Source organism: Quercus suber, unplaced genomic scaffold (genome assembly GCF_002906115.3).
Source record: "Quercus suber isolate HL8 unplaced genomic scaffold, Cork oak 2.0 scaffold_262, whole genome shotgun sequence".
Taxonomy (NCBI): domain Eukaryota; kingdom Viridiplantae; phylum Streptophyta; class Magnoliopsida; order Fagales; family Fagaceae; genus Quercus; species Quercus suber.
The window spans coordinates 309400-336210 of NW_027069718.1; the positions used below are offsets into that span (position 1 = coordinate 309400).

The window sequence follows — 26811 nt, forward strand, 5'->3', positions numbered from 1 at the left end:
GATCAAACTTTGGCTCCTAGAATATTACACATGGTTCACAACAAAGAGGGCATCATCATTAGGAATGGGATGGTATATGATGTTATTAACCATTTTTTCAACAAAGGTTTTTCCTTTTTTGGGTATGCATTTCCCTAGTTTAAAATCTGGTTCTTTCCTTACAGATAAGTTAATCAACTATTTTTATCTTGTTTTTTCTAAAAAGGAAAAAATAAAATTAAAAAGGTAAAATACAATTTTTTATAGAAAGAGTAAAATACAGTTAACACTCCTAAATTTTAGGCTAATACTAGTTATGTGTAAGACTTTTCAAAACTGATCAACTTGGTTCCTAAACTGTTACTCATTTTTCTCCTCTCACACGAAGATTAGAGATCAAATTAGTCAATTTTGAGAAGTTTTGGACCTAACTGACATTAGCCTAAACTTTAAGAATGTTAACTATATTTAACCTTGTTAGAAACAATTAAATAATTAGTGATTTCATAATTTTAATTCGTGAATTGATGATATAACCCCACATAAAAAAGAAAAGAAAAGAAAATTAAAGTTTTTTCACCAATTTAATGTGTGAATTGATGATATAACCCCACATAAAAAAGAAAAGAAAAAAAAAATTAGAGTTTTTACTGCTATTATGTCTTTATTTATTTTGAGATAATGCACTTCCCCTATATTTTTTCATTGTAATATTGTTTGTTTTTGGTATTTCTTTTGCTTTTTTTTTTCTCGGTTAGCTTAGCACCAAATGTTATTTTCCATATTGACCAAAAGAATACTATTTTTAAAGAGGACAAGCATATAATCGGTCATCTTTAAAAAGTTAAAAGTCACACATTTTTGTTTTGGTGTGATCTAGATGTGAAAATTGAGAGAATCATTCAAAATATAAATATACTAAATCTAAAAAAAAAAAAAAAAAATCAATAAACATGCCATCAGGGAAACATAAAACTCATTCACAGTAAATTAAAGAAGAAAAAGAAAGGAATAATATTATTTGAAAGGTTTGGTGTGGCTTCTTTCTCATAAAACTTCTAACAACATGCACCTTTTAACCCAAAAATAGACACATTGCCTATGCTTTGCTTTCCCCTCTCTCTCCCAACATTATTTTTCACCACCACCAAACCAGCATAGAAAATAAAAAGAGAGAACAAAGAAAAGAAACAACCCATCAAATAAAAAAAAATAAAAAAAAGGAATACAATTCAAAAACTCAAAAACACACAAAAGAAAAAAAAAAAAAAAATAAAAAAAAAAAAAGAAGAAGAAAAAAGAAGAAAGAAGAAGAAGAAGGGAAGAAGGCCTTGGAGCTAACAACTCCAATCCTCTCTATCTCTCTATATCTCTTCACCGCATGCTTGGACCTTGTCAATATCAAAATCAAATTCAGATCTCTTCATTTCTCTCCTATCCCTCAGATCTGAAAATTTTCGTTTCCTTTTTCCGATTTTGCCCTCCGAAATTCCGGCCGAAATGAACGACTTCGAGGGCCTATTAGCTTCCGATTTCGGCTTCAAACCCCAAGGCAAATCGGCTCCGATGGCCGGTTCCAAATCCACCTCCACCATCGGAGGATCATCAACGCGTCCTCGCTCCTCCTCCAATTCCTTCGAAGATCGCGATTCTCTCTTCACCGCCAACCCACAGCAGAAATCCCAAGATTTCGGTTCCGGATTCGGCGATCTCTTCGGCTCCGCTCGCTACGCCCCCAAATCGGACGCTGCCACCGCGACTTCTTCCTCCTTCAATTTCGATATGTTTCGCGATTCCGGTGCTCCGGTGAAGTCTTCGTCTTCATCGTCGGCGCCTCCTCCACCTGTCTACGACAAGCCGGTTTACGATGATGACATTTTTGATGGAGTCCCCGGGCTCAAGAGCTCGTCGGCAAACGCGAAGTACGAAGACGTTTTCACATCGGTTGCAGCTTCATCGCCGCCGAAACGGAGCGGTAGCGGGATTGGGAGTGGGAGCGGGAGCGGGAGCGGGAGCGATGCGTTTGACGATCTTCTAGGGGGGTTCGGGAAGGTGGAGCGTGAGTCAAAGGGTTCGGGCGTAAATGCAAAGCGATCGCAGAGGGAGGAGAAGAAGAGTGTGCCGGATTTCGATGATTTGCTACCTGGCTTCGGTGGTTCTAGGGTTCCTAGTGAAAGGTAATTGCTCTAACTAAGATTGCTGATCTTCAATTTGAAACAATTAAGTTTTTTTTCTTTTTTCTTTGGCTTTGGTTTGATTCATATCTGTTTTGATGTGGAATTTGATTGGCATTTTGCTGATTACCTAAGTTGATTTTGCATAGTTGAATTTGTTGGGTTTGAATTTTGAACTATATAGCTGTTATATTGGTTTTGATGTGTGATTCGATTGACATTTTTGTGGTAATGGTTAATTGGGTTTAGAGCTAACTACTGGTGGAGTGGAATTGGATTATGGGTAGCATCTGATTTGGATTTTGATTTGTGGGTTGAGGTTGGATTTGACAAAGGAAACTCTGGAAAACATATTGTATTTGATTTCATTCAAGTTGAAGTAAATAAATAGAAAACAAATGGGTTGGAGAATAGTGAAAATTACTAATGAACTAGGAGAAGTAATTTGAGAGGGCACTTGAAATAATAAGGAAAATCGCAAGCTGATGTGGTTTAAATATATGGGTAAACTGGAGAAGGATAGTGTGTTTGCTTGGGTAAAGTTTGGGTTCTGTTCAATATTACATTGATTCCTCCTCCCAAGACGTGCAGTTCAAGAATTCCCTCCCCCTCAAAGAAAAAAAAGAAAAGAAAAACCGAAAAATAGAAGAGAGTTGGGTATCAAGTTGTGTAATCCAATTACTAACACACTCTAATTACTCAAGTTTGCTTGTATTGTGGGATTTATTTTATTTTTTTAGTCAAGGAGAAGAAAATAAATTTCTGTATATTCTGTATCAGATATAAACTTTGGGTCGTAAATATATTTCTGTGATTGTGGAAGGTACATGTTTGGAACTTGTGATTTTTGGAGGAAATTTTATGTCTCCTGCAATCATTGGAGATAGCATTCAGTGTCAATAACCATGTTGGAACCTTTTGAAGATGATTAATCATAAAATTTTTGTGATTTGTGGGCATTGCGGTTGATTGGGATGGTAGAACTATAAAAATGGGCAAATGCACAAAACAGGATTATACAGTCAGTACCTGCATGGTATGTTGTTGTTGTTGTTGTTGGTTGTTTTTTTTATGCCTTCATGTTAACAATGAATTTATTAAAATGTCTTTTGGTATAAAGTCAATTCCTGTATCATGGCATCCAACATGAACAAGCATCTTTCTTTGGGATAGAAGAGTCTTTAGTGTCCTTTATGTCATTATGTGTCACATCATTTACTTATCAAAAGAAAAAAGTGTCACCCAATGGAAATTATGTTTGAGATATTTTGACATTCACTATCCTTTTCTTTGGCATTAACATGCTAGTCAGTCTTTGATGCGTCCAATCTCTATAATCATGTGAATATAATGACTGAGATTATGTAGAAATGGGACAGACGCAGTAACATTCACCAATATTTTCTAGTTAACACTAGTATTTACATTTTTTTTTTTTTATAAGTACTAGTATGTTCTTATTGAAACACAAGAAAGAAAAATTAGTAACAGTGTTATGTAATACCTTTTACTCTGTTGGTTTCATTATATACTGTAACATTTTGTGTAAGTATATGCCAATATTTATCTACATATTTGCTGTAATGTAGTAGTATTAGTTGATTTATGCATTGGCACCTTGTTGCTTTTTTCACAGGCCAACTTCAGAGACCAGTTGGTCCTCAGAACCAACTGTCAATGCAGCTAGATCTCCCTCCAGCGACATGGAAGACCCCTTTAAAATATTAGAATCAACTTCACATCCTGTTGTTTCATCTCCTGAGCACTTTGTTGATCCATTAGAAGAAATTAGTAAGCTCAATAATTCACGAAGCACAAAAAGTGAGGATTTTTCTGCTGCTAATGGAGGAGTAAATGATGATGCTGACCCCTTTGAAGGCCTTGGGAAATCTGTACCAGCATTTTCAGCAGAGAGGAGTAACAGGGGGAAGGACAAGAGTCCTTCAAGGACAGATACAAACGCGAGTTGGAACAGAACTTCCACTAGTAAAGAATCAATTCAAAGAACGTCTGTGAGAAGTCCTGAAAGTCACTCACAGAGGAAAACACCCGTTCAAAGTGATCAGGAGTCTCATCAGACTCCATTCGACATGCCAACATTTTCATCTGATTCTCATAAATCTTTTGGTCAAACAGCTTCCCCCCCTTCCTATGTAAATGCTAGTTCTAATGAGGCAAATGTTCACGTAGATATGTCTCCTAGATCTGAAGAAAATTTGGAATCATCGGAAGATGTATGGCTGACTGTATCAGAGATTCCTCTTTTCACACAACCCACAAGTGCTCCACCACCTTCAAGGCCCCCTCCCCCCAGGCCAGTACAGGTTTCAAATTCAAGGGGAAGATCAGGTTCCCCTGCTTACACAAATTCAAGAAAGATGAATGAGTACAATTCTTTCCCAAATTCTGCTCGATTCTCTCAGGGTCCCAAGTCAGCTTCTGCTGCAGCGAGTGACTCAATTGCATCTCCCTTTGATGACCTTGATGACTTTGCCATGGGTAGGAGTCAAAATAATGTTGATGAGAGTGCAAATGGTGTTCCTAGTGAAGAATTGGAGATGAACTCAGTTGCCGCTGCCATGAAGGAGGCTATGGATAGAGCTGAGGCTAAATTCAGACATGCAAGGGAAGTAAGGGAGAGAGAGAGTACAAAAGCTGCTAGAAGTAGAGATACTGTGCAGTTAGAAAAAGATGAGAGAACTACGCAAGATGAGAGAGTATTAAGAGAGAAACAAGAAAGGATAGACCGTGAACGGTTGCAGAGAGAAAGGGCAGAGGAAGAGAGGGAACAAAAAAGACTTCAAAAGGAGAGGGAGAGAGCTAGGGAAATTGAGAGGGAAAGGGAGGAGAAGGAGAGAGAACAGAGGAGGCTTGAGAAGGAAAGGGAGAGAGCGAGGCAAGCTGTGGAAAGGGCTACTAGGGAGGCACGTGAAAGAGCTGCTATTGATGCTCGCCTAAGAGCTGAAAAAGCTGCCGTTGAGAAGGCAAATTCTGAAGCTCGAGAGCGTGCTGAAAGGGCTGCTGTCCAGAGAGCACAAGCTGAAGCCCGTGAAAGGGCAGCTGCAGATGCGAAGGAAAGGGCTGAAAGGGCTGCAACAGAAGCAAAGGAGAGAGCTGCAGTAGCAAGGGCTGAAGCCGAAGCACGAGTAAGGGCAGAACGAGCTGCTGTAGAAAGGGCTGCAGCAGAGGCTCGAGAAAGGGCTGCAGCTGCTGCGAGGATGAACCAACAAAAGAATGAAAATGATCTTGAATCCTTCTTTAGCATGGGTCGAGCCAGCAGTGCACCAAGGCCTAGGAATAACCCTTCGGTGAGTATTTAAGGTTGAAACATATATTTACTTTAGCATGCAATTTTGGGTTGCTGAATTCCTGATTGTATATCTCAGGAACCATTTGATTCCCAATTTCAGAACAGGCAAGAACCTGAAGTGGTGAGAAAATCTGCAACAGTTTCCACAAACATTAGGAAAGCAAATTCGGCAACAAATATTGTTGACGACCTTTCGTCAATTTTTGGAGGTAGTTTGAAAGCAGCTTTAGTAATAATGTAGTGATATTACTTCTTTTGTGGTCTCCTATCTCATGTTGCTGCTGGATGTTTTATTATTTTTATTTCTGGATGAAAGCTGCTCCATCATCTGGGGAGTTCCAGGATGTTGAAGGAGAAAATGAAGACAGACGAAGAGCCAGGTTGGAACGCCACCAGAGGACTCAGGAGCGTGCGGTATGTGTCTGTCACTAGACTAATTTATTCTCTGTCCCCTTTTATACAGGATGGGTTTAAAGTACATATTCCACTTGGACTAAATGGTGGCTATGGTTCATTCAATGTGTATATTATCAGTGCAGTTTCACTGAAGTTGTTATTGTTGTCTGCATTTTAGGCTAAAGCACTGGCTGAGAAGAATGAGAGGGACCTTCAAACTCAGAGGGATCAAGCTGAGAGACATGTAAGTACCTGTTGTTTCCTATCAAATGTTCTAATTTTCTCATTTGTTTTTGTTTTGTGTCCGTCAACAGGGCCCCCCCTCCCCCCACCCTTTTCTTTTTCCAAAAAAGAAATTAATGGTGATGACTACACACACTCGCCATCCCATCATTTTATGAATGGGTAGGCCTGATTTATGTGAAATATATAGTTAGATTTAAAGGATTTTCATTTTATAAACCTAAAACTGAACCAAATAGGACTGACTTGGCTGGTTTGTGCTTTTTTTTTTTAGTAACATTGTTGCACCGATCAACATTGCATCTTTATTCTAGTTCAGTGAAAAATGCCATTGATCAATGCTGCATCTTTATGATTATTAATTATAAAATTGTTTTTTTTGTAATTTTTATTTTTGGTGCCACTCAAGTACACCATATGTGTACTTGGTGGTGCTCTCTAGTCTTTTAATAATTTTTTACTTATTAAAAAAAAAAATATAATAGTTGTATGGATTGCTGTATTTTATTTTCTTCGTTCAGTGCATTTCATATTCTGTACACACACACACACACGTACACATATGTTGTTTCATTGCTTTTGTGTCTTAGACGCTAGGCTGTACTGAAACTCATGTGAAGTTACTGTAGTTCTTATTAATTGTCCAATCCTGGCATGCATGGTTTCAGAGGATTGCAGAAACACTGGATGCTGAGATCAAGCGTTGGGCTTCAGGGAAAGAGGGGAATTTGCGTGCTTTGCTCTCAACTATGCAATATGTATGTTTTTGTGATCTATATTCCATTTATCTGACATCAATTAATGCTTAGTAGTATCTTGGATTGCGTTCTCCTTGTACATTATATGTGTGTGTGTTTGTGCGCATGCTTTTTACTTGGATTTGCAATATGTATGATTTTTATATTATATATGTGTGTGTGTGTGTGTTTGTTTGTTGATAATATATGTTTTCATTATCTATATTCCTTCATGCTCTTTTATGCCTCTCATATGACATCAATTGATTGCCTAGAAGTATTTTGGCCTGCTTCCTCTTAATACAGTAATTGTTTATGCAACACATAGGTGCAGCACTGTTTTGTTTCTTCAAAATTCCTTGGCCAAGTTGCGTGCGTGTTCAAATAGCAAATTCTATCACCCTCAGCTTGCTGCTGTTTGAATTGATTAACAAAGTGCTTACTAGCTGCATGTCATTCACCTTCTTATTGTTTTAGCGTTTGATGCAAACGAAAATTTGTGATCTATTATAAAATGAATTCATCATGTTGAATTTAGGGATTTGATTTGTTGAATGTTCTATGTCCCTGTAGTTACCAAAGATGAGTTTAAGACAATAAAACAATTCTCTTTCAAAGCTTATATGCCTTACCTATGGTGATCTGCCCATGTTAGTTAGTTGATAGTGATATGATCAGTGAGAATGATATTGAAATGGATATGGAATTTTGCATGTATGCACGCGGGGAGATTTTGTCCTGGTGAATGTCCATGCTGTTGGTTTCTTTGGAAGTTATAGTCTTTGTATAGTGAATTTTCCCCATTCTTACTCTCTCTCTCTCCCCCATGTGAATGTCCATGTGATCTGCCCTTGTGAATGTCCATGTGAATGTGAATGTCCATGGTGATCTGCCCATGTGAATGTCCATGTTGTATAGACAAGGCTTGGGCCAAATTATATTTTCTGTTTTCCAATGGGAGCTAGGGTCTTTTGTCTTTATTATTGGATCTAGTTGGAAATCCCAGTTTTGTAGGCTTAAGAGTTGTGGCTTTTTTGGTTAGACAGTCCCATTGTGCCTTTATTATTTGAGAATTGGTGTTAAGGGTGTTGAAATAATGCTTTTGATAAGCAATGAAAATCCATTAAAAGAAAAAGTGCTAAAGGGGGCACAACCCAATTACACGGGAGGTATATAAAGGAAAAGCTCAAATGAAAATTTAAAAATAAAGTAAAGAAAACAACAAAGGTTAATTCAAACTCAAGGTATCCAAGAACTCTTGGAAATTTTTAGATGAGAATTGAAAGTTTGATCCTACAAAGTCTTCAAGAATAAAAACTTCAACTTTGACGTGTGCATCTCTTACCCCTAAGCAAATGAGCATTTATTTTATCTCCAAATGCACCACATTAAACACGGGAACAACAATGTTCTGTACCTTCCTATTGCTTCCCTTACCAAAGTACCCCTTCTAACTGAATAATTCCAACATTTTTGAACTGATATGTCCAATGAGTGAACAATGAGTCTGTCTCTCTGGTTTGGTATAGTATCTTTTTAGAATCAGCATGGGGGGAGTTCGTAGCTTCTTCATTGAGTCCAAATCCTTTAAATTAGTTTTAGAGGAAGGGGGCCGTTACTTCTTGCTTAGGATCTTTGGGAGGGGCAGATTATTTATGAGATCAGTTTTCATGGGTAAGAATGCAGCAATATGGCTGATGAATAACATTGAAGACTTGGTTGTTGGGAAGAGTTCCAAGCAGTTTTTCATTTTTAGAGATGGGGACACTGCCTTTACTCTCCAAAGGAGCTTCAACTCTTTTGGTCAGTTCTTGCTACTGACTGAACTCAAAGTGGGTGGATGTAGGAGGTCAGTTATTATCCTTGAAGGCAAAGAGAAGTTTGGTTGGAGAACCTTTGGCCTTGAACTAAGAAAGCTGCTGAATCCCTCCCACTATAAGTTGGCTGGTTTTGGTCCTCCAAGTTTTTTTCCTCAGGTGCAGAGGTACAACTTGGAAGCCCAAAACTCTAGAACTTTTGCTGAAGTTGTGCAAGGCTTCCATGGAAGATCAGAAGTTAGCAAGCACATTAAGCAGCTGGATGAAAAGAAGGGGATGACTCTGAGACTTCAAGGTGCCAAAGAGGGGGTTTTTCTGGTGGGTAAGACTGAGAAGATGGAGGTGGGGAGAGGGGACAGGAGGAAGCAGAGCATTAATGTGGAGGCTGAGGTTGGTGAGCAATATCTGGCAGACAGGAGGTTACATTTCCCAAGCTCCAGCTTAAATTCAAAAGATTATGAAAAGATGAAGAAGTGTGATGCTAGGAGGTATGGCTGGTCAGGAAGGGGTCTTATTGTGGAGGTTGATGTGATAGGGAGGAGGCGGGTTTCCTGGGACAGAAACAAAGTGGGAGAAATGCATTTCAGAGGGGATTCAAGTGTAGTGGCTTCGGACTGTAATATAACAGGTTCTAAGGCCCTTAAATGGGTTGCAAAGGAAACCAAACAGGCTGAACAAGTCTTGGGCCTTGCCACAAGCCCATTGCTGTCCAGCCCAGGTGTGGGTTATGTTATTTATTCTGGTCCAAGTCAGTTTGAAGAGGGAGAGAGCTCTCGGTCTGGAGAAGAGAGACCAACCCAGAGCCCGATGAAGGAGGCGAGCTCCTTGGCTGGTTCCCAGTGCTCCGATCCTGAGCCGGTGGTGCTGGGCCGGGGTCCTCAGCCTCCAACGGTGGCCGGCGACCCTTATTTTGCCGGAAACAGCTCCGATGAGCACTCTGTTTCATCGGGTAAGTCTGAGCTGACGTTTTTGAGGTCACCGGTGGAGTTTCTCTCTTCTTTTCTCTTCCTCTCTGGCTTCTTTTTGTGTTTTTTAAGGGCTGGGTTTGTGGACACACCCATGTTGGCTGTGGGTGATGCCCCTGGGGAGGGAGATTTGGTGGTGGAAGAATTGGAAAACTCAAAAATGGGTTCAGGTGAGTTTCACACGAAGGCAGTAGGTGAGGTCAGCGGGGAGGGAGCATTGGTGGTGGAAGAGTTAAACAATTCTGATTTGGGCTTGGGTGTGATACCCACGAAGGCAGTGGGTGATGTCCCTGGGGAGAGTGTTTTGGAGGTGGAAGAGCTAAATAATTCAGATATGGGTTTGGGAGGAGAGGATAGCTTATCAATCCCTCTGAGGTCTATCACTCCCTTTGGGCTGCCTGTGGCAGCTGTGTTGGACTGTGATTATGAGGCATTGGAATGTGTGGATACGTTAGATATTTCTAGTTGGGTGAAGAATAGACTTCCTGGTTTTAGTAAGCTGGTGGGGCTTCCCCTGAGTCGACATGAGAAGTTATGTATTGCTCTGTTACAAAAGATTGAGAAGGAGACGGAGGATGTCAAAGTGTTGAATAGGAAAGTTGCAATTCCTAGAAAAGCTCTCATTAAAAAGAATAGAGGGAAGAGAGAGTTGAGGAACTTGCAATCTTCGGTTAACTATGATGGCAAGTAGAGTGTAGGTTGCTGATCTATTTCATCAGTTGGGATTTTCATGTCTTTATGAATTTAAAAATTCTTTCTTGGAATGTTAGGGGCTTGAATGACTGTCGGAAACGGTCAGTTGTGAAAAATTTATTGCGTGAGTGGAAGTGTGATGTAATTTGCCTTCAAGAGACCAAGCTATCCGGCTTGGACAGACAAATGGTTGGCAGCCTGTGGAGCTGTCCCTTTGTGGACTGGGTGGCTTTAGATGCTGTCCAGACGGCGGGTGGGGTTTTGTTGATGTGGGATAGGAGGGTATTGGAGAGGTTGGACTTTCTTCTGGGTTCCTTTTCTGTGTCTATTCTGTGGAAAGGGGTGGGGGATGGCTTTACCTGGGCGTGTTCTGGGGTATATGGCCCAATTGATAATAATGCGAGGGGGCTCATGTGGGACGAGTTGGTTGGCACTCACCAATATTGGAACGTTCCTTGGTGTTGCATTGGGGATTTTAATATTGTTCGTTTCCCTAGTGAACGGTCGGGTAACTCCCGTCTTACTCCGGCTATGGATCTTTTTTCGGAGTTCATTGAGGATCTTAACTTGATTGATTTGCCTTTGGAGGGAGGGAGTTTTACCTGGTCTAGCGGCTCCGATCAGCCTTCGATGTCTAGGATAGACAGAGTGTTGGTGTCTTTCGATTGGGAAGAGCATTACCCGGATGTGATCCAGCGGATTTTACCTCGTCCTGTTTCAGATCATTTCCCAATTCTGGTGGAGGTAGGGGGAATGGCGAGGGGAAAAAGTCCGTTTAGGTTTGAGAATATGTGGTTGAAAACGGACGGGTTCATTGATAGAGTTCACTCTTGGTGGAATCGGCATTCTTTCTCTGGTACTCCTAGCTTTGTGTTTGCCAAAAAATTGAAGGCCTTAAAAGAAGATATCATTCAGTGGAACCGGTCGGAGTTTGGTCATGTCGGACGCAAAAAGTCTCAACTATTAGAGGCTTTGAAATTGCTTGATGCCAAGGAAGGGGAGTTTGGCCTCTCTGATGCAGAGTTAAGTGAGAGAAGTGTGGTGAGATCCGAAGTAGAGAGTCTTCTCTCTTTGGAAGAAATCTCATGGAGACAGAAATCAAGAATGTTATGGATTAAAGAAGGAGATAATAATACTAGATTCTTCCATAAGATGGCTAACTCCCGTAGAAGGTTTAACCATCTAAGAATTTTGGAGGTGGATGGGGTGGTGTATGAGGAGTCGTCTGAGGTGGCTGCTCAAGTGGTTCAATTTTATAAAAATTTGTATCAGGAGACAGAGGAGTGGAGGCCTTTTGCGGAAGGTTTGGAGTTCGATCAGATAGATGGGTCGGAGAGGTGTTGGCTTGAAAGGAGGTTTGAGAAAGAGGAGATTCTTCTAGCTGTTAATGAGTTGGCTGGGGATAAAGCCCCAGGTCCAGATGGTTTTTCCATGGCCTTCTTTCACCATTGCTGGAGAGTGGTGGAAAGAGATGTTCTAGCAGTTTTTGAGGAGTTCTATCTCCACAGTAAGTTTGAGAAATCTCTGAACGCTACTTTCATAGCTTTAATTCCTAAGAAGAATGATGCTTCCAATATTCGAGATTTCAGGCCTATTAGCTTGGTGGGGAGCTTGTACAAGATTTTGTCTAAGGTTTTGGCAAATCGCTTGAAGACGGTTTTAGACCAACTGATCTCTGAGTCCCAGAATAGTTTTGTGGGAGGTAGACAAATTCTTGACTCAGTTCTCATTGCTAATGAGTGTGTTGATAGCCGTGTTAAGAGTAAGACTCCAGGGGTCATTTGTAAGCTTGATATCGAGAAAGCTTATGACCACGTAAACTGGGAGGCTTTATTAGATCTCTTGAAGAGAATGGGCTTTGGGGAGAAGTGGTGTAGATGGATCCGGACTTGTATCTCAACCGTTCATTTCTCTATTTTGGTTAATGGAACTCCAGCTGACTTCTTTAAGAGCACGAGGGGTTTGAGACAAGGGGACCCGCTTTCTCCTATGTTGTTTTTGGTTATTATGGAGGTTTTAAGCAGAATGCTGAAAAGAGTTGAAGGTGCTGGTTTGATTAGGGGTTTTAAGGCAGATGGTAGACGGGGTGAAGGGGAATGTGTCTCTCATCTTCTGTTTGCGGATGACACTATCCTTTTTTGCGATGCGGAAGAGGAGCAGATCCTTCACATTCGGATGCTTCTCCTCTGTTTTCAGGCTGTGACAGGTTTGAAGGTTAATGTCCTAAAAAGCGAGATGGTTCCTATAGGAGAGGTCAATAATGTGCATGTCTTGGCAGAGATTCTGGGTTGTAGGATTGGGACTTTGCCTATGACCTATCTGGGTATGCCGCTAGGGGCTCCTCATAAGTCTCCCTCTATTTGGAATCCTATTTTGGAGAAAATTAAGCGAAAGCTGGCTGGGTGGAAGAAGCTGTATCTGTCGAAAGGTGGAAGATTGACGTTACTTAAGAGTACGCTATCTAGCCTTCCTACTTATTATTTGTCTCTTTTTACCATTCCATCGCATGTGGCGAAGAAGATTGAGAAGATGCAAAGGGACTTCTTGTGGGGGGATTCGAAGGCTCACTTGGTGGGGTGGGATAAGGTTTGTGCTCCTAAGGCGAACGGTGGTCTGGGTGTTAGGAAAATAACCACTTTCAACAAAGCCTTACTAGGAAAATGGTTATGGCGGTTTGGGGTTGAGGAGACTCGTCTTTGGAGGAGGGTTGTAGTTTCGAAGTTTGGGGAAGAGTGGGGGGGTTGGTCTTCTAAGCTGGGCAGGGGTGCCTATGGGTGCGGTTTATGGAGAAGTATTCGAAAAGGTTGGGAGGCGTTTAGTAAATGCATTCAATTTGAAGTAGGGGTGGGGGATAGAGTGAAGTTTTGGACAGATAGGTGGTGTGGGGACTTACCACTCCATCGATCCTTCCCATTAGTGTATGGGATTGCTTCTAATAGAGAGGCATCGGTGGCCTTGTCTCTCGAAAGGTTGGGGATGGAGGCTCAGAGAAGCTGGAATGTTCGCTTATTAAGGGATCCTAATGATTGGGAGATGGGTGAGGTGGATGAATTCCTCCGTACCTTAGGTTCTAATTTGCCTCGTTCTGAGCTTGGAGACCGTATGAGGTGGATGTTGACAAAGAAGGGGGTTTTTGATATTCGCTCTTTCTACAACAAGCTTCGTTGTCCTTTGCCTATTATCTTTCCTTGGAAAGGTATTTGGAAGGTTAAGGCTCCTCCGCGCGTCTCTTTCTTTGTTTGGACTGCGACTTGGGAGAAGATTCGTACAGGAGACATTCTGAGGCGTAGAGGAGTGGCTTTTGTTGACCGGTGCATTATGTGTCGTAGTAATGGGGAGACAGTGAATCATTTACCTCTTCATTGTGAAAAAGCTTATCTGCTGTGGAGCTTGGTTTTTAGAACCTTTGGGATCTCATGGGTTCTGCCAAGATCGGTTGCAGATACGCTTTTTGGTTGGTGGAATTGGTTTGGAAAGCATTCTTCTAGCATTTGGAATTTAGCTCCTTTGTGCCTTATGTGGTGTATCTGGAGGGAGCGGAATTGGAGAACTTTTGAGGATACGGACAAATCCAATAATCAGTTGCTCGCTTTCTTTAGTGGTTCTCTTTTTGATTGGTCTAGGGCTTGGGGAATCACCTCTAGTGACTCTCTCCCTTTGTTCCTTAATTCTCTGCTCTGTACTTAGTTCTTATGTTGGCTTTTGTTTGTTTTGTTGTATTTTCTTGTTGTTTGTTTCCTTCTCTGTAATCCTTGCTCTACCTTTTGTTTTTCATGAGGTAGCTCTTTGAATATACATCTTTTTACTTATCAAAAAAAAAAAAAAAACTGAATAATTCCAACATGAAAGAAGGCATTACACTGGCCACATCAAAGAAAGAGAAATTTTGAGATCACAATTGCTGAGCCACTGCACAATGGAGATAGAGATGACCTACCCCATTCTCCTTGTCTTTTGCACATAAAGCACCAATCCATATTGATTAACCCTTGCTTCTAAAGGTTATTTGTAGTCAAAGATCTTACCTAACGATGCACACCATATGAAAAAAAAATCCACCATTGGCGATACGTGAGCTTTCCAAATACATTGCCAAGGAAAAAGATTCCTACCTCCTCTCAACCTGTCAGGGAGCACCCTAGTGGTTGAAGGCTTGGGATGAGTTGTACACCCAGAAATCCTGCGTTCAATCCCCACTAGGAGTTACCCTGGATTACTTGATACACCGTTCTGGCGGTAGGGTTGTGTATATGTGGTTTACTTCCTAGGGGTGGGTCCAAAGGGCCCTGCCTTGGTTGGGTTCCATGTCTAAAAAAAAAAGAGATTCCTACTTCCTCTCAATTGCTTATAATAACCATTCACTTGGAAGCCTTCAGTCTTTGAAGGGAGCCATACCAATTTTCTAGTTTGTCTTTCCTCCTTGTGACATAACATTGTAGTATATGCATCATCCAGTGATTGAATCATATATTCTATTTCACAGTCTTGCACCTCTCTAATGAATAATGGATTTCTATAAAAACGCCCATTCCTATTCTCCATGTAATCTGCCACTTTAGCATATTTGACCCTAGCAATAATGGAAGGGCTAGGTTATCTCTCCTAAAGAGTGGTCTCGTCTTTCCACAAATCATGCTTAAATCATGCAAAATCATATTCTAGACCCCTCACCAACAGAATATCTAATAAACAGTGAGAAACTTTCCCCACTTCTAATATTCTTTCATAAGCCTTCACCAACGTAAAGTCCCTAACCTTCTTAGAGCCTCTCAAGTAGTGCCATACTTTATATCTACCATCTTCCTCCATAATGCATTTTCTTCTTCCCCATAGTGCCACAATCATTTTCCCAACAAAGCTTGATTAAAAAGCATTAGCTTCTTAATCCCCAAACCTGCATCACCAAATGGGGTGATGTAGGACTAATAGGAAGGAAGCAAAAATCAGATTGGAGATATGAGCTTTTTTATAAATTAGGGTTTGTGTTTGGTGGGAAAGGGCTAGAAAATAGAGTAATATAGGTTTTCTAATGGTGAACAGGAATAGTAGGATTTGAGGAAAACCATGGTAGTCAAAGGCAAGCCAAGCGAGGTGAAGTGCCACCAAGGCACCTCTAAGGCTCTATGGCGAAGCGCCTTATTGAAACTTGTCTTTTTCAAGCAATTCAAAAGCTTTCTTTACATCAAAAATTTCTGCTTTTGACTTTTCAGCTTCTTGTTTGGACTCATCTGCAAGCTTTTTAGGATTTGAACATCGTGTTTAGGTGTTCCTTTTTGGTTTTCTTGTTCAAATTTTATAGCAGGGTTGTTCTAGCTTTTAAGCTGGCTGTATGGAAATTCAATTTTTTGTTTAGGCTGTTCTAGCTTTGCAGATTCCTTCACTTTATGATTAGATCCTAAAACCCTTGTAATTCTTTCCCACATGTAGTTGTGTCAATAAATTCTTGGATCAATAATTCATTAAGATTGAAAGATTGAAGAGGATGTGAATCATATGATAAGAGGAAGGTGGATAATTTAGAGAAGCACATCAAGAGTATTGTGTGATCCTAGAATACCTATTAAGTTGAAGGAGAAATTTTAAAAGACTACTATAAGACCGGCTATGCTCTATGGTATTGAATGTTGGGCTGTTAAGAAGCAACTTATTCATAAAATGGTTGTAGCTATAATGAGAATGTTAAGACTGATAAGTGGAGATACACGGAAAGATAGAATTTGAAATGAGGAAATACGCTTAAAGATAGGGTGGTCCCTATTGATAAAAAGATGAGGGAGATTCGTTTGAGATTCAGAGGTGAGCGATTATTGCACTGGTAAGACAGTTTATTCAAGTTGAAAGAACGAAAAAAATGTAGAGGAAAACCAAAAATAGCATCAGTAAAAGAAGTAAAAAAAGACATGTCAATTATGGAAGTAACAAAGAGTATTATTTTAGATAGAATATAATGGTAGAAATAGTACATGTGGCGGATCCTCATTAATATGTCGAGGATCCATAGTTGACTCCCAAAATTTTGGGACTAAGGCTGTGTTGGTGTCTCTCATTAAATGACCAAGATTAAAAAAAAATAAAATCAATTAGCAATAACCAAGCCCATTATACCCATCCATCATGGGGTTGACCATGTCATCAAATCACCATGAAAAAAAATTCAATTTGCAACTCATTTAATGAGTCACGTGGGCTGGTGGACTACTGACCAACAAACAAGACAAAATATTCAATTCAAAAAAAGAAAAAAAGAAAAAGAAGACAAAATAGAGTGATTGGGCAAAGAAACCAGAGAGCTTTACCGAGGAAAAGATGATTAAGGTGTTGAGATGAGTGCACAGAGGGGAAAAACCGAAGGCAGTGAAACTTTGAAAAAGAAGGTGGAGTAGGAAGATATATCATTTTGTTCAATTTCAGTCACACAATCGTATAAGCACTGGAGACTAGATAGAGTAGTCTGGCGGTGCTTGTCCATCTGTAAGTTTTCAAAAGTTTTAAAAAACTTCCTTTTTTATATGTAAAAGTTACAGGGAGGATGTGAATAATTTATTTCTACATTGTGTGCTGGCTCGGGAATTGTAGTCTTATGATATTATGTTTATTTGGTGTTTCTTGGGTGATGTCGTTTTCAGTGGAGAGATGTTAGAGACTTGGCAGGGGGTTTGGCCGGAGGGGTATTGGGGGGATTTGGAAGGCAATTCCTTTGTCTCATGTGGTGTATTTGGATGAAAATGCATGATGCTATGAGGAACAAGAACTGTGTTGAAGTCAAAATATTTTTTTGATAAATATTATATAAGCGGATTATATGAAGCCGAAACAACATAAAAAGTTTGGTATCTAAACTGGTACATTTTAAGGAGGTAAGTGTACCAGATTAGTAGCTGGTACAAAGAATACAGGTTGTATTGGCCAGTCTGGTGCAACATTAATAACTTTGGTTATTTAGGGATATATGATGGATGAGTCATGCGTGGTTTAGGGTTCAAAAGGTTACAAACGAAGGTGTGTTTGCAAGGTTTTAACTTTACATTGCTGCGAATTTTAAGAACAGAAAAGGAAAAACAATGAACTTCTAGCCATTAGACCTAGTATTTCCTTGGCATCACACCTTAAAGAAGGTTGTATTACACAAATCTTAAACAAAGCTTCATAGCCTCTGAAGATTTAGGAAATCTATTCTTTTTCTCTCAATAAAAAGTATTACATCCATATAAATATATAACTAATACCTAAACTCAGATTTCTTGAAACCCTAATAAGAGTTGGACTTGGAATCCTTGGGATTTTATTACTAAGCCCAAACTAAATAACTAAACTCAAATAGAAACCGATAAAATAGTCAAAAATCAAAATAAGACCCAATGGACCTGTGTTCATAAACCAGAAAATTACAGAATTGATCCTGTCACTTAAAAATAAAACTAAACATTTGCTTCGTGCTGCTTATGTCACATGGTGGAGTTAACATGGTTGTTTTTAAGTTCTTGCTGTACTGATTGATCTCTTTTAGAAGGTAAGTTATTAGTTTCACATGTCTTAATTAACAATTTTTCTAAATTTGGGACGGATTTGATGAACTGGTTTGTCTTCACTGAGAATATGTGATTTCTAAATGTTGTAAGTTAGTATTTGCTTATACAAATGGTTTCAGTAATTGGTGTGTGTATTGTTTTTATTGACTGGATTCATTCTCTGGATGATCAGGTACTCTGGCCTGAATGTGGTTGGCAGCCAGTTTCTTTGACTGATATGATTACAGGGCCTGCAGTTAAAAAGGTTTATAGGAAGGCAACCTTGTGCATCCACCCTGATAAGGTGCAACAAAAGGGTGCCACCCTTCAACAGAAATATATTGCTGAGAAGGTGTTTGACCTCCTAAAGGTACTTAATGAATCTCCAATCCATCTAAATAATTTTATTGCTCTGTAAAATTAGTTTTTCTGGTGTGTGTGAGAGGCCATGGTCTATTGACATTTGACACTGCAATTGATAGAGTTATCTCTAGTAACAATTCTGGCTTTTTGGTGTTAAATGTAAATATATATGGTAGCAAAATTTGCCAAGCATTGAGTTTGTACATTCATGCTGTAAAGGTGAATAAACCACAGATTATAAGAATTGCTGCATGTAGCATTCTCTGGAGTGTTTCTGCCTTCACTCACCTTCATTTGTGGAACTTCCATCATATAATTACAAAAACTATCTACCTATATCATTAAATTCTACTCCAGAGAAATGTTTGATAAGTTGAAGCCTTTTCATTTTTGGTTCTATTTAGGGTCTATTTGGGATCCACTTATTTTACTGAAATTGAAAACTTTTTGCTGAAAGTACTGTAGATAAAGGTAAAAGTTAGTTGAAATAATATAATAGGACCTATGAATAGTACCAACAAGTGCAGTAAGACCCATGAATAGTAGCAAAAATAAGCTGAATAGCAAAATAATTTAGTTTTTTAAGCTGGAGTCAAACGCACACTTATTGTTGGATAAGTTAAATAGTACTTTGGTTACATTTCTCTGGATTGTTCTCATTAAAGGTTTGATAATATGATCACAGGAAGCTTGGAACAAGTTCAATTCTGAGGAGCTTTTTTAAATATTACGGTGGTTTTTCCACATCAAATTAAATTCATTGGGTAACTGCACCATTTGTTGGGAGGTGAAACAGACATCTGTTCTTGGACTTCTTCACAGCGATAGTGAATTTTGGTTGAAGTTTAAATGTATCTACTGCTAAAGGAGGGCTCCTTCCATAGCCACGGAGATGCCTGTGTTGTATCCTGTCTTCTATTACCATACTTGATGTTCCTTCAAGGGTTATCTGGGCTCCAAGATCTGAGTATGAAGTTCAGAATGGCCAGTTGATGTAGAGTAGTATTTTCTTGGCATCAAGCCCGTGCCAATTTCATTATGTCAACTCACTTCATTGAGAAGGCCAGTCTGTTTTTTGTAAGTTCTTTTTGTACTTTTGTGATATAGAACAATTCATTTATTATATGTATACCATCATGTGTATTGATATCAAAACATTGACTTGCCAGTGTGCGATTGAGTTGAGAATTTAATTATGATAAAGATTCGAGTGTATTGCTTTTCTGAGTGTGATGTTTGATTTGGTTGTATTTTTCATCGGTAGGGCACTCCTTGAGCCTATCAAAGCTTGAACACTCGTATGCTTTTTGTACATAAATTTCTTCCATTCGTACCAAGAGAAATTAGGGCCTGCACTCAACTTAGTCCTTGTCCAACTAAGATGTATTTTCTCATTTCTCAACCAAAATGAGAATTCTCTCATTCTCATATTCGCATAATGGGAAAGTCTCTGGCTAATAAAGAGTAGAGTAGAGGCATAATATGGGCATGTTAGGTTGCAGGCCTGCACTGCAACTTAGTTTTTCTCCAACTACTGGCTTGGCTAAATGAGTCTAACTCCACCATGGTTAATCTAGTTCCTACTTATTAATTATAGGTATGGTTAAAACCTTTGGTACCTGATGCATATTTTCTTAAGTTGCTTGCCCTTAATGTTGGAATGTATATATTTCAAATTCTTGGTATTTTAGTAAGTCCCAAATATTTCCTACTTGAACTTTTATTAATTAATTAAAATAAATTGAGGTAGGTAGAGCCACGGCTCTCATGCGAGTCATGCCACCAATTGGCCCCTTCTTAAGTCGACAAGTGACCAAATTTTGGCATGATATCTCATTGAGGTAAGTACGGCTCACAACTTCACTAGAAGCGACTATTTGCCTCCTTTCCTCAGCCGAAAAGATATTTAGCCTGTTGCTCGGATGTGGGCAAATGACCACTTTTCTAACCACTATTTTTGGAGTACTTCTTAGATACTAGGTGAATGATGTTCCCTCCTATTACATTTATGGTGGAGTCTACTAATTAAATTCATAGTGAAATTTACTATAAATGTGAGAGAGGAGAATATTATTTTACTATATTCTGGAAGTACTTAAGTATTTACCCACTTTTTTGGTGAAGTAGGTAGGATCTATGACCCACATGCTTTTAGGTTGCACTCTCATTTATCTAAATTTCCCACCTATCACATAAGTGAGTTCATTTGTAAAAATTGTAACAGAAAAATTTAGAGATAAAGGAAATAGAGAATGAATAAGAATTAAAAATGCTTTTATAGAAGTTTATTCTCATTCTTTGTAAGTGGAAGTGCATCCAACACAGAGGTAAGGGCTGTTCAATCCAATCGGTGGCCTGATCCACCCGATAAATCTGACTGGACTCAGGCCGACCGTCGGTTGACTTGACTACTACGGCGGTCAGCAGCAGGTCTTTTTTCTCCAGAATTCGAAACTATCGATTTGGTCTCGAATCTTCTTCCCGAAACTTGAATTGATCAAGATACATAGCATTTCCAGGCGAGATTTTTTAGATCGGGTGAGATCTCAGTTAGATCCATGAAATCTCCACTAGATTTGGCGAGATCTCTTTAGGATCTGGTGAGATTTCGTCAAATCTGGAGAAAGTATTAATGAAATTTCACCTATTTTTGCCGTTAACTCGTCGGATTTTGGCCAATTTTCAGATCTCTAACTCCGACTAAACCAACCACCATCCATTGAAGGTTGGATTCACTCAATCCAATCAACCACTTTGGTTGAGTTTTACTCTAGGTGGCATGAGTCAACCTTTAAGGACAATGCATTCATGTGATTCAATAGCTCTGTGAGATTGTTTTTGAACTCATTTATATTTTCTGTTCTTGTTGTTGAAATTTCATATTAAACTTGTTTTGTTGGCAAAAAGAATTTGTGCATTTAATAAAATATTTCCAATTGTTGGGGATGTGGATGGGTCAACTTGGGTTGAGTTTGAGGTATTTTTCAACCCAATGGACCTTCTTAAGTTGAGAAAATTTGAATTCCAATCCCCTGGGTTGAGAAATCTTCAACCCAACCAAACCCATGATAATTCTAAAAATCAACTCTACCCAATTGGGTCGGGTCAAGTTAGATCGTCAAGTAGAAACCTTTTTTGCCAAGCCTAATAAGAAAATTTGGTGTTCCTTCTATTATTTAAGCTCATTATTTAGTAAATGATAAAAATTTATTCAATTAATCATAATATTCCAAATACCAAAGCAAATTGAACTAACAGATGTAAACGAACTCTCAAATCTAAAATAAATCAAATTAAAAAAAAAACATTTATTTTTAAAACAATTAATAGTATGGGTGGGGTCAAGTTACTTGGGTTGAAAATTTTTCCAACCCAAACCTTACCTAACCCAAGAAAAAAAATAAAATAAAAAATTGCAGCACCACACAACCTAACTAATTCATCAACCAACAAAAAATCAACTAAGGTTGGGTTGGGTCGGATTTGTATGGTTGGTGGGTTGAATGCACACCCTTAGTTGTAATCAATCATTTTTTTTTTGAGTAAACAGTAATACTTATTAATTAGAACACATACGAAAATAGTAATAATAGTGCTTTAAATCAGGTTTATAATACATTATATAACTAGAGTACAACTATAAAAGGGTCTACTTGTAATCAATCATTGTGTTTTTGGTTTGCAATGTTCTTGGGTGGTGGTGATTTTGGGTCGCAATGGCTGTTAAGGTGTGGTGGTCGTAGTAGTTTTAAGTTGTGGTCTTTGATGATGGTGATGATTTTGAGTTGCAAAGTAGTGATAATGCCATATTGGTTTTAAGCAGTAATGATTTTGGGTCGCGATAGTCGTTATAGGTTGTGTTGTTGCGGTGGTGTTGGGAGATTTGGTATTCTTGGGTAGTGGTGGTAGCTTTAGATTGCAAAGTGGGTGAATTGAGATTTGATTGTGTTGATTAGTATTATGTACTTTCAATTTTTTTAAAGTAAATCTCATTGTATAAATGTTTTTAAGTCTCTTTCTTTTTTCCTCTCTTTTGTCTTAGATATATATAGCTTACAATACCATTGTCATTGCCGTAAAATTGTACTTCAAAGTATAAACTCTACCTAACTCAAAGAGGTCTTTTTACATTTTATCAGATGCTTAGAGAGTTTATGGAAATGTTTGTTTGACCCTACTTTAATCGAAAAGTTTGTCTGACCCTACTTTAATTCATTCAAAAGTAATGGTGATCATTTAGTCAGCGTTAATTTTACCTAATTAACAGTTTGAGGCCTAAGATGACCCTTTAAATGAGATATTCTTTTCATATTTAATTATCAAACAAAAAATATTTATTATAATTTTTTTTTATTAAAATTCATTCTTCATGCTTTTCTAGATGAAAAACTACTAATTAAATTTGTGTATTTAGGTTTTAATAATATCTCATTTTCAAATTTTTTTTTTTGGGAGAAGAATCTCATTTTCAATTGATAATATATGGTAATCCACTTAATCTTTTTGTGACGTATTGTTCTTAAGTTTAATTTACTTATTTTTTATTTTGAAAAACTTCTTTATGCAAGATCATTTGCAATAAATATTGCAATTACAATTTTCTAAGCAATATATATATTTGGAAAAGAATCTAGTCTTTTTTTTAAAATAAAGTTTTGTTATATTATACATTTTCAATATTATTGTGATTATTTTTATTTTTTTCTTTCTGCTACAATATTTCATTGTCTTCTCACTCTTTTTGATAAATTTATTGTTTATTTGTGAGATTTTTATCTATATTTTATATATGCTATACTTTTTATATTGCTTGTTACAAATTTATCAACTAAACCTATTTGAGATTCAATTGCCCTCCCCCCCTCTCTCTCTCTCTCTCTCTCTCTCTCTCATATCCATATTGTTAAAAAAATATTTACATATAAAAGAACAATATCTACAATATAAAATATAATATAGTTTGAATAAAATAAATTTTAAAGCAAAGCAACTACTGTAAATTTACTTAACAATAGAATCTCCAAGCAAATATGAATTCAACACTTAACTTTTTTTTTAAAGAAAAATTCAACACTTAACTTGATGAGTTAATACTAACCAAACCAAGATTTATTTCAAATAAAAAAAAATTAAATATAACATTTTAGGCATAAAATTTAACAAAAATAGATGAAAATTATTATTACCTTTTTTTTTTTTAATAAAAAAAAAGGAGTTTACTTTATCTTGGGAATGGCGATGCATGGTTAGGGAAGATTGTGTGACTAATTTTGATAATGTATCATGTGTGAGACTAGCTTACAAAGTTTAAAGCTTCAATCGTTAGGGAAAATAAATTGTCAATGATTAATTAGCACATTCACAAATTTTTTTTTTTTTGAAATATCTTTGATCTTTTCAATTTGGTTGGATTTCTATTGACTCACAATTTTGGGGGCCTTCTTGGGGTGTAAAAGAGAGTGCACGTACAATCCACCAAATTGGGAAAAATTTGGAACTCGATACTACTAATGTTGAGTTCTAATTAAAACTTGATAGTAATATCGAGTTCTATACATATTTTTAAGTGAAAATCAACATTAGGACATTTCTAATGTTGAGTTTTGAGCACAATTTTCAGAAAAAATTAAATGGCAAAATAAAAATAGAATTTAACATTGCTAATGTTGAGTTCTAGCAAAACTCGACATGAACAATGTCAAATTCCAAAGTAAAGATATTTTGCTACATGGGCTGTTTAGCTACATAATTTAAAGTTTTCAGGTATTTACCCATTTTTGTCCCACCAATTTCTCCCTATCTCCTCTCAAAAAAAGAAAAAAGAAAAAAAAAAAAAAAAGCCATATATTACTTTTAAAGGGGCAAAATGATATGGTGTAATGCTGCCTCACATAGGGTGATGCTACAAGCATGGGACACACACACACACACACATATATATATATATATATCCGTAGATGTTATATAGTGCGTTACAGCATATACCTGTCCTAACAAGAGCCTTTATTTCTCAAAAAAAAAAAAGAAAAAAAAGAAAAAAAGCAATCGAGCCTTTGGCAATAGACTAAGTAGTCCATGTCTGGATCCGATCTTGGCTCTTATAGTAAAATTCACACGAAGTTATGATGTCACTAGTAGTTATGAGTTATGAACCTTGTTACCTTGTTTTTCTATTATATTGGTTAGTGGGTCTTCACTAATCACTTACAATCTTACATCATTGTCAGAGTTTGTTGGGTTGAGGTTATCTTCTAGATACAGATTTTTTTAATGACTCACTTTTTTCCCAGTATTAATGTATTTTTACTTAACTTATTTTTTAAATAAAATAAAATAGTTAAAATAAGCTCATTACAAGAGCCTTTATTTCTCAAAAAAAAAAAAGAAAAAAAAGAAAAAAAGCAATCGAGCCTTTGGCAATAGACTAAGTAGTCCATGTCTGGATCCGATCTTGGCTCTTATAGTAAAATTCACACGAAGTTATGATGTCACTAGTAGTTATGAGTTATGAACCTTGTTACCTTGTTTTTCTATTATATTGGTTAGTGGGTCTTCACTAATCACTTACAATCTTACATCATTGTCAGAGTTTGTTGGGTTGAGGTTATCTTCTAGATACAGATTTTTTTAATGACTCACTTTTTTCCCAGTATTAATGTATTTTTACTTAACTTATTTTTTAAATAAAATAAAATAGTTAAAATAAGCTCATCCTGAAGTTTTAGGGTTTATTTAAATACTATTTATTTTGTTGAAATTAAAAATTTATTGTTGAAAGTATTGTACAGAAAGGTAAAAATTAGTTGAAAGTACAGTAGAGTTTATGAATAGTATTAGAAAGTACAATAGAGCCCACAAATAGTACAAAAAATAAACTAAATAGTGAAGTAATTTTTATTCATAATTTGTATCCAAACGGAGCTTAGAATAATACAAATTTTCATTTGAGTTAAAAGCTCATTCCAAACTTGTTCAAGAAAAGGGATCAAGTATTGAACTTTAACCATCTTAATTAGATTGGTAAAAAGTTGCTGTCTTAGATAGCCTGTGACCACACTTGTTTTCACTGAGAACCAAACTTATTTTGAAGTTATTATCTCAATAATATCTCGCACCAATTAAAATTATATGGTTGTGCCCATATTCATCCTATGAACTTGATTGGCGTAGGGCTTGGAACAGCCCTAGAATCCAACCAACCAATTCAATGACCAAAAGAAAGGGAGCGGAAACTGGTATGCAAATTTTTTCCCACCAAACATCCTATAAGATTCTCTCCATTTCCATTTCACAATTAAGATTATATATTTTTCAACAATGCTACAAAATTATAAATACAATAAATTTCACAACATATTAATTAATTAATTTAACATTATTTTTATTGAAATTACCACTATCATTATTTTTATTGTACATTAATCACAACTTACTATCTCAATAATTATTAAACATGTTATGTCAACCATCGCATACAAATACTCTTGGTTTGATGATCATTTTACAAGTACAAGTTCTTGCAGTTAGGAAGGGGGAGGGGAGCGGGGAGAAGCAGGCAAGAGCTAGGATTAAAGTTTCTATGAATAAACTTTACTCACATATACACACTTAAATTAGACTAAATTAGAATTCTATCTTAGAGAGAAAAATTGTTGTGTCAAATGTTATTTTTTGGATTTGACATACAACATAATGCCACATCATTTAAAATTATATATTGTTAGGACAAATTAAGACATTGGTTGATTTTGTAGCAAAATTAATTAACTTATTAAATTAACCTATTATGAATTTAGATTGATATCCAGGTTAATTATACATAGCACCACCACATATTCTTGGTGCGATGATCACTCCACAAGTATAAGTGATTGTGAGGTGTGGGGGGTTCGGGTTGGAGTTCAAGTTTCTAGAAGGAGTTTTATCACACATATATACATAGATTAGATTAGAGTAGAATTTCTATCTTATATATATATAAATAAATAAAAAAATAAATAAGCAAACAGAAAACACAAAATATAGTAACGTAGTAAAAACCAATGGAAATCCCACTACACTCTAGAGGCAAAACAGACCACCATATATATAATTAAAGCTTTTATATATATATATATATATATTTCTTTTGCTACCTCCTCTAGAACTTACTTATATGTTTCAAATCCACGTGCTACCCTATATGTGATTGATGCATGTGAACAACCTCATGACTTCAATTACCCACTTGAAGATTTGGTTTCAACAATTTCATAATTCTAGATGTAGCATCTTCGGGATCATCGAATCTTTAGTGCCTTAAATCTTGATCTATGAGCGATTGCTTTCAAAGAGTGTGGCACACACACAACCCCAGATGCAAAAGTATAGATCTCCAAAAGTCTTTAATCACATCCTTTAGGTTTTGATTTTATAGTCTTCTGTCTTTCTTTATTGGCACAAAAACCATAATGACTTGTGTATTAGGTGTATATAGTTACTGTAAGACGTTCATTGCTTGTGGTGCCCTCAGGTTGGGAGAGGCTTGCTCCATAGACCTGAAACACGATATATTTTTTCACAAGAACATATAAAATTCAACTATTCGAATAGCCAATTTACATTTCTAGGGCTAAGAACTGAGATA

General features: G+C 37.3%; 1 protein-coding gene across 2 annotated transcripts; it reads left to right on the forward strand.

The window, feature by feature from the left end:
- Positions 1 to 1040: 1040 nt before the first annotated feature.
- On the forward strand, positions 1041 to 19409 carry LOC111991630 (auxilin-related protein 2). 2 transcript variants are annotated; one of them, XM_065781284.1, is made up of 8 exons: positions 1041 to 2156; positions 3790 to 5461; positions 5564 to 5672; positions 5780 to 5877; positions 6038 to 6103; positions 6771 to 6860; positions 18016 to 18192; positions 18871 to 19409. In XM_065781284.1, exons 1-8 carry the CDS (start codon positions 1480 to 1482, stop codon positions 18907 to 18909), a joined length of 2928 nt encoding a protein of 975 aa, XP_065637356.1. In that variant the 5' UTR covers positions 1041 to 1479; the 3' UTR covers positions 18910 to 19409. The 2 variants fall into 2 exon arrangements, with proteins under 2 accessions (XP_065637356.1, XP_065637355.1); XM_065781283.1 differs by having other exon boundaries at positions 1043 to 2156; positions 5540 to 5672.
- Positions 19410 to 26811: the final 7402 nt, after the last annotated feature.

Coding starts and splice junctions, on each gene's coding strand:
- LOC111991630 (XM_065781283.1), top strand. CDS start 1,480: ATGAACGACTTCGAGGGCCTATTAGCTTCCGATTTCGGCTTCAAACCC. Junction 5,462..5,539: donor GGCCTAGGAATAACCCTTCG/GTGAGTATTTAA, acceptor TGTATATCTCAG/GAACCATTTGATTCCCAATT. Junction 5,878..6,037: donor AGAGGACTCAGGAGCGTGCG/GTATGTGTCTGT, acceptor TCTGCATTTTAG/GCTAAAGCACTGGCTGAGAA.